Below are 8,815 nucleotides of genomic sequence, written 5' to 3' on the forward strand. Positions count from 1 at the left end.
TTTTGTAACACCCTGTATATTTAAGCGTCAGGAAGTGGTTTCTGGAAGTATTTGTATGGAGCGTAGCCATGTATGGATGTGAAATGTGGACCATAAGTAGTTTAGACAAGAAGAGAATAGAAGCTTTCGATATGTGGTGCTACAGAAGAATGCTGAAGATTAGATGGGTAGATCACATAACTAATGAGGAAGTGTTGAATAGGATTGGGGAGAAGAGAAGTTCGTGGCACAACTTGACTAGAAGAAGGGAACGGTTGGTAGGACATGTTCTGAGGCATCAAGGGATCACCAGTTTAGTATTGGAGGGCAGAGTGGAGGGTAAAAATCGTAGAGGGAGACCAAGAGATGAATACACTAAGCAGATTCAGAAGGATGTAGGTTGCAGTAGGTACTGGGAGATGAAGAAGCTTGCACAGAATAGAGTAGCATGAAGACCACAACAACTGCAAAATACTCAGAAAAACTAAATGTCTTTCATGATTTCAAAAATAAGTATTCAAGAAAATTCTTTTCATTCTAAAATGTAGACACGCGCCAGAGTGCTAGGCACTACATTTGATGATGTTGGAGAGAGGGGGAGGGTGTAGGGGCGGGGACAGGAGGAGGGGGGAAAGGGTGGGGCAGAGTGGTGTTGTAGTGGGGAGGGTGGAGTCTGGGGGGGGGGAGGGGGCAGTACCTAACATATGACTGCAGTCAGGGATAATCGACGACGAATGCTTGGGAACCACAGGATACTCGACGTATGGAGTCGCCTGCCCATTTACCCGACTCACATCGCACTGAGCACGTATGGGATGCATTGGCGAGGCGTGCTGCAGCGCGTCAGCGCGCCGAATCGACCATCTGACAGTGTGTGAACTGCAGAACTAAAGGAATGGAACGAACTCACCAATCTTGTGGCCAGTGGCAGGGCGGGAGCACATTGCACATCGTGCCTTGCATTGACGCCTGTGGTGGTCGCACACTCTTCTGGGAGACCATCATAAATCGCGGTGAGTTTAGTGTAATTATTGCCTTTCGACAGTAGTGTCATTTCTGTTCGTCTCACTGTGCATTTATTTCAGTTATCTTCTCTATTGTAGCGATTAGGGCTGCTGACAGATTTAAAAACATGATAGTCCGGTATATCGATAGTAGGGGAGACCGGGGCACGTTGGCCATATTTTAAAAAAATTATATTAATTTTTTTTTGCATATTTAGATTTATGAGGTTATTGCTAAATATTTAGAGATGTCTCACTGAATCTGGATCACAATTATTAACCTTGAAAATGAGTTTAAAAATTTAAAAAAATTAATTACTGGACATATGTCAAGTGGGCCAATCTGCTCTTACCTCGGGGTAAGTGGGCCCAGAGGCTGGGGCACGTTGACCCATGTAATATTTTGATAAGTTAAACTAGTATAACTTTAGGATATCAAAATAAAGCGAATAGTTATCAAGAAACATACTTTAATGAACATCAAATCAAGTTGAATTTTGAGTTAAATGCTTAACATTTTATTACGACAACGGGAAAGCTTAAAATTATTAGGAATTATAGTGTCTTAATACAAATCAATCAACTTTAATCACTGTCCACATCCAAAGGATCAGCACAGTTGTAACACTCATAAAATAGTCCACGGATTTCGTTTTTGACGCATGTCTGATGAGCCCAACGCTTGCAGTTTGTGCACTGAATCCATTGTGCTCCACGTTGACTGTTTGAAAAAGGCTTGAGACACCTTAGGCACAGTGAATCTTCATCTTCCTCGTCGTCATCATCATCTTCATCATCGTCATCTTCCATTGGCTTCTTCTTGCGTTTTAGGCCTACTGCAGTTGATTTAGTTAATTTCATTCTACCATTGCTCCTACTTTCTTTTTGAGAAAGTGCTCTTTTAGCCTGTGATTTAAGTTTTCTTTCCAATGCTTTCGACTTCTTTCCTTTTGCACCTTTTTGTTCTTCCTCGAGGGCTTTTTTTACTGGAGTGTCTGTCACTATGGCAGAAACTCTTTTCCTTTTCCCTGCTCCCATACTTTTCCTGGGCTCTGCTTTTTCGAAACGTCTGACCACTTCTGGAGTTGGAAACGGTCTTACGTTTATCTCTGCTCGAGTTGATGGACTGTTTTCAGTGTTTGGGTCTATAAGTGTAGGAAGGCATAAAATCACTGTCAGTAAAAATATTTTTGTTAAAGGGATTGATCCCAGTTACCTTAAATCCGCTAGTTATGTTATTGGGAGTTGCAGCATTTGGAAGTGCTATTCGCACTATAGACAGGATGTCGTAAATAGTCATAGGCCGTTTATTATTGGTAACCCATGCATCACATGCTGAGGTCACGAAATTTTTAAAAGGCCCATAAACACTTCTGTCTAAAGGCTGCAGCTTGTGGCTACAATGCGCCGGAAAAGAGAGAAAGGTGATTCCATTATCTTTACAATAATCAAGAACTTCAAAGTCGAGATGTGAACTGTGATTATCAATCAAAACCAAGCAAGGGCGTTCTTTGGAGCAGCGAGCGTGTAGAACAAAATGTTTCATATATTTTGCAAAGTTTGTCTCCGTCATCCATCCCGAAGGATGAGCTGCTCCATCACACCCAATCAGGCCGTCAAGGATAAAATGAGGCTTGAAGTTGACCCTCGGGAAGATGAAGAATGGAGGCACACTATTACCCAACGCGCTAACTGCAAAAGCGATTGTAACAAGTGACCCTCTCTCAGTCGATGCCACTCACCCTATTTGGCGAAAACCTCCTCGAGCGACTACACGATCAGGTCGCTGGACGCTAGTTACTCCAGTTTCGTCAATGTTCCAGATGTCCGCAGGGGTCACTTTTAATCTTTTTAAAACTATGTCGAGGTTATTAAAAAACAGTTTCTACATTATGCTTGTTGAAACTGGTGCACCGGGCTAAACTAGTTGCTTGAGGAGTCCGAATGGAGGGTTGAGGGTGCCTCTTCAGGAATCCTGTGAACCAATCACTTCCCGCCATTTCGGTCTCGGTCCATGTTTGGGGTATTTTATTATTGCATGCAATAGCATATCTATACGCAAACCGCATGACTTCTTTCGGGAAAAGACCATAATATATGTCACTTGCCTTCATGAGGTATTGTTCAAGCATATCTTCTTGTTCGGAATTAAATATCTGAAAATAAACAACTCTAGTTAAGTTACCCATAGAGGCACAGTTTTTCTTTTCATGTGTGTGTGTATGTGTGAGTGACTGTGTGTGTGTGTGTGTGTGTGTGTGTGTGTGTGTGTGTGTGTGTGTGTGAGAGAGAGAGAGAGAGAGAGAGAGAGAGAGAGAGAGAAAGAGAGAGAGAGATAGAGAGAGAGACAAATCAGTAGGCCTACAGTGCACAAGACGACGTAGAGATAGACACAATAACAATGGCAGGGATAGAGACAAAACATTAGAAATTGAAAAATAGCTTTTCAAATAAAAATAATTTCGGTTAACAACATTTCATACCTGAAATCTTTTATCATAGCCAAATTTATCCCAAGGCTTCTTCTTGTCATTAAGTATTTGCAGGACTCCTCCAGGCTGAGGGTTTTGGTCCACTGGCATGGTTTGAGGTTCAGTTTCAGTTTCCTGAAGTTCAATTGACTGTGTAGGCTGACATGAGATCTGTTTGTACTTACAAGGGAACCTCCCTATCGCACCCCCCTCAGATTTAGTTATAAGTTGGCACAGTGGATAGGCCTTGAAAAACTGAACGCAGATCAATCGAGAAAACAGGAAGAAGTTGTGTGGAACTATGAAAAAAATAAGCAAAATATAGAAACTGAGTAGGCCATGCGCAAGAAAGACAACATCAAGGATGGTACGGCCCACAAGAGCCGTGGTCCCGTGGTTAGCTTGAGCAGCTGAGGAACGAGAGGTCCTTGGTTCAAGTCTTCCCTCGCGTGAAAAGTTTACTTTTTTTATTTTTGCAAAGTTATGATCTGCCTGTTCGTTCATTGACGTCTCTGTTCACTATAATAAGTTTAGTGTCTGTGTTTTGCGACCGTACCGCAAAACCGTGCGATTAGTAGACGAAAAGACGTGCCTCTCCAATGGGAATAGAAAACATTTGATCGCAAGGTCATATGTCAACCGATTCCTCCACAGGAAACCACGTCTGATATATTCTATACGACACTGGTGACGGTATGTGCTTCACATGACAGGAATATTTTGTCGACCCACCTAATTTGTACACTTGGCGAAAGGGTAAAAAGATTCTTCTACCTTGCCCGATTTAGGTTTTCTTGTGGATGTGATAATCACTTCCAAAAAAGTGATGAAAACATAAGAGTTTATCACATAAACTGCAACAAATGCATACAACAGTTTCACAGTCGCACAGTTTTCCCTGTGCTTTGTCTAAACATGTTTCTAACGTTTTCAAATTTTTCCATGTGTAGACCGTCAAGTCCTGCATATGTCCAAGCAAATCTGAACATGTCCTGGAAATTTGGAGAGCGAAGTTGATTATGTGTGAGTGCCTGAACTTTGATAATTGTCTGAAAATAAAAAATTAAATTTTTAGGTCGAGGGAAGACTTGAACCAAGGACCTCTCGTTCCGCAGCTGCTCATGCTAAGCACGGGACCACAGTGCTCCCAAGCTCACAAAATCCTTGATGCTGCCTATGTTCCACAAGGACTACTCAGTTTCTATATTTTGCTTATATTTTTCATAGTTCCACACAACGTCTTCCTGTTTTCTCGTTTGATCTGTGTTCAGTTTTTCAAGGCCTATCCCCGTGCGAACTTACAACTAAATCTGAGGGGGGTGCGATGGGGAGGTTCCCTTGTTAGCACAGTACCTCCCCAAAGTTTTTCTTGGAATCCCAAATACCTCGCTAGTAGCCCTCACAGATCTTCCCTTTTCTTTTACTTCTAAAACTGCTTTTAGCATCGTATCTTCAGAAATCATTCCTCTTTCACTTTTTCTTTTATAATTTCGCACCATTTTTATGTTCCTATAGATAAAACAAATGGTTTAAACTAAGGCCGTAACTCTGATGTTCTAAAAACAAAGAAATGAACCAGATGTGACTACTCAGATCGCTATTTAAGATTATAACAAAATTTACAGGTTGGTGTTTTCTTTTTAAAACGCCTTTTATCTCGTGAATATGACCATCTTTTGACCTCTGAAACGTATCAAAATATGTTTAACTTCGAATTTTAAGTTAATAATTTCATAAACTCGACGAATTATAAACAAATAATAAATCTTTCATCGAGTTTAAAATAATATATAGGACGGGGAAGGTTGTCCCGGGTGGCCATCGTGGCCCGTCGTCTCTGGACCAACCTGCCCCGTCGCCATGTTTACAATAAATTCTATTCGTCACAAAACCCACTAAAGCAATTTAGAGTGTATGCCATATAGAAATAATCCTTAAACTACGACGTTTAATTATACTACTCACCTCTTGCACCTAAAGTAAGCAAACTTTACATAACACACATTGAACCGACGAGTAGAATTTTACTCACACACGCACAAAAACAGTTAATCAACACAACTTGTACCAAACTGCTCCGCCGGCCACATTGCTCCTGTAGAGGGAGCGGGACAGTGCTACCAACCTGCTGATTGATTCCCGGCACGATCTGGCGTCTATTGTATGAACTTACTCGACCGGGCCATCCTGCCCCTATGGCCAACATGCCCCGGTCTTCCCTATGTAGAGGAAAGGTGCCTAATTTGTAACCCTATTTAAAAGACCTAAAAGTAAGTGCAATTGTATTTTTTATGATGGTAATAATATCTTGCATTATTTAATTTTATCATACAATTATCGTATTTGCAATAATAAACTATTTTTCAGAATAGTAATTAAATCTTCACAAACAAGGCATTTCGTGGAAGTGAGATCAAGGTTTCCTAATATGAGACAGTAATAATATTTTGCATTAATTATTTTATTACATAATAATGACATATGAATATACAATTTTTACATGTTCATTCATTTCTGTTTTCCTTCACTCATTTCACACTACTTAGGTTTATATTCACGACACCCGGGGCGAACAAAATTGTCTTCTGTGACACCGCAATCTTCATGAGCCCAGCGATAACATTTCGTGCACTGTGCCCATTTCTCCCCGTGTTTGCCTTCAGAAAAGCGCCCAGTACAGAACAGATACGCTGCGTCATCACTGCTGTCTGAATCTCCACTGTCATCAAGATGGACATCGGATGCCGACTCACTAGACGATTCTTCTGCTTTAGGTCTACGATTTGAAGATTTTCCACTCTCCTCCCCAAACAACTTTCTGGCTGCTTTCTTAGCTTCAGCTCTTCCATTGCAAGGCAGTATTTCACTAATTCATCTTCCAGTTGAGATGAGAGAACAGGCCTTCTGCCAAGATTTACACCAACCAGCTTCTCGGCTGTACGAGTTTTATCCTTCACATACCTTTCCAAACTACGTTTTGGTACAGCAAAAACTTTCCAGGCTTTTAAGTACCCTATCTCGCCATATCTCACACATGTAATGGCACGAACCACAGCGTCTTTATCCCACGTTTTCCTGTTAGGTGCCAAAGCCATCTACAAAGAATAAATACAATAATCAGACATACTTCTTAAAGGACTTCAACTTCTATGATTTTATTTGTAAGATTATTTTTTTGTAAGGAGCAATATTGATCAACTTCTGAGCAAAATACTGCCTTGAAAGAAAGTTCCAGAAAACATTCCAATTTCTGATCATAAGACTAATCAAAGTAATCCCTGTTTATGATAAGTTAATCGAATTAAAGTAAACGCAGTTGCCAAAATTTTACTACAATAAATTATGAAATATTGTTATCTCATGATAGTATTGCGTAAATTACATATAACAAATCGTGACAGAACGAGTTCCCCCAGTATTCGATAGGTATCGTAATATGGTACACCGTCGCGTATTTGGATCCCCACACTATCGCATATGAGGAATTTAGCCTTCTTACACAAAGAATCACGCACTTGCTAACAACGTTCGTTGGAAAATCAACTTAATTGTCAATAATTATAGGCAATACCGTCACAAATAACAACAATAAAAGAGTACAGTAATATCCACTCACCTTTAAGCTGAAATATTGTCTCAACACCGATGTCGCGAAAACTCCAAACAAAGGAATTTTGTATCAACCTCTACGTACTGTGTCCGGCTCAACTACGGCGTCCTACTCGCTGTGTCGCCGTCTGGCACACAATAGACGTGTTTAAGAAACTCTCCACCAGAGTGCAGCCCCTAACATGAGCACAGTTGTGGAGTGTCATATTAGGGAGCTATCGCATAATAGGCACCTTTCCTCGTCAGCACTCGATATATCGAAGGAAAGTATCGGTATCTTGACGGAGAGAGTATCGACGCACCAGCCTATAAAAATATCGGCCGCGTATTGTAGATACACTGCCGGTTTTAGAGATGTATATCTAACTATTCATTGGGGGAAGTGGCAACAAAACGACTACTCACGTTGGTGTGTAGAATATATCTGGAGATATACCATCTGACTTTCGGAAAAGCGTCATTCACACAATTCCGCAGACGGCAAGAGCTGACAAGTGCGAGAATTATCGCACAATCAGCTTAACAGCTCATGCATCGAAGCTGCTTACAAGAATAATATACAGAAGAATGGAAAAGAAAATTGAGAATGCGCTAGGTGACGATCAGTTTGGCTTTAGGAAAAGCAAAGGGACGAGAGAGGCAATTCTGACGTTACGGCTAATAATGGAAGCAAGGCTAAAGAAAAATCGAGACACTTTCATAGGATTTGTCGACCTGGAAAAAGCGTTCGACAATATAAAATGGTGCAAGCTGTTCGAGATTCTGAAAAAAGTAGGGGTAAGCTATAGGGAGAGATGGGTCATATACAATATGTACAACAACCAAGAGGGAATAATAAGAGTGGACGATCAAGAACGAAGTGCTCGTATTTCGCCCCTACTCTTCAATCTGTACATCGAGGAAGCAATGATGGAAATAAAAGAAAGGTTCAGGAGTGGAATTAAAATACAAGGTGAAAGGATATGAATGATACGATTCGCTGATGACATTGCTATCCTGAGTGAAAGTGAAGAAGAATTAAATGATCTGCTGAACGGAATGAACAGGCTAATGAGTACACAGTATGGTTTGAGAGTAAATCGGAGAAAGACGAAGGTAATGAGAAGTAGTAGAAATGAGAACAGCGAGAAACTTAACATCAGGATTGATGGTCACGAAGTCAATGACGTTAAGGAATTCTGCTACCTAGGCAGTAAAATAACCAATGACGGACGGTGCAAGGAGGACATCAAAAGCAGACTCGCTATGGCAAAAAAGGCATTTCTGGTCAAGAGAAGTCTTCTAATATCAAATACCGGCCTTAATTTGAGGAAGAAATTTCTGAGGATGTACGTCTGGAGTACAGTATTGTATGGTAGTGAAACATGGACTGTGGGAAAACCGGAACAGAAGAGAATCGAAGTATTTGAGATGTGGTGCTATAGACGAATGTTGAAAATTATGTGGAAAGGAATATGTGGAAAACACCGATAAGGAGAAGGGACAGGATGATAGACATCTGCTAAGACATGAGGGAATGACTTCCATGGTACTAGAGGGAGTTGTAGAGGGCAAAAACTGTAGAGGAAGACAGAGATTGGAATACGTCAAGCAAATAATTGAGGACGTAGGTTGCAAGTGCTACTCTGAGATGAAGAGGTTAGCACAGGAAAGGAATTCGTGGCGGGCCGCATCAAACCAGTCAGTAGACCGATGACCAAAAAAAAAAAAAAAAAATAATCTAACTATTGATTTATTATTAGACATTTTCTA

General features: G+C 40.8%; 1 protein-coding gene across 1 annotated transcript; it reads right to left on the reverse strand.

Moving 5' to 3' along the window:
• Positions 1–1,568: 1,568 nt before the first annotated feature.
• On the reverse strand, positions 1,569–2,021 carry LOC126426525 (uncharacterized). Its single transcript, XM_050088429.1, has one exon. It carries the CDS (start codon positions 2,019–2,021, stop codon positions 1,569–1,571), a length of 453 nt encoding a protein of 150 aa, XP_049944386.1.
• Positions 2,022–8,815: the final 6,794 nt, after the last annotated feature.

The sequence above is a fragment of the Schistocerca serialis genome, chromosome 11, assembly GCF_023864345.2.
Source record: "Schistocerca serialis cubense isolate TAMUIC-IGC-003099 chromosome 11, iqSchSeri2.2, whole genome shotgun sequence".
In the NCBI taxonomy this organism is placed as follows: Eukaryota; Metazoa; Arthropoda; class Insecta; order Orthoptera; family Acrididae; genus Schistocerca; species Schistocerca serialis.

Bases quoted from the DNA above. Each gene is read 5' to 3' on its own strand.
- LOC126426525 (XM_050088429.1), bottom strand. From the start codon at position 2,021: ATGGGAGCAGGGAAAAGGAAAAGAGTTTCTGCCATAGTGACAGACACT.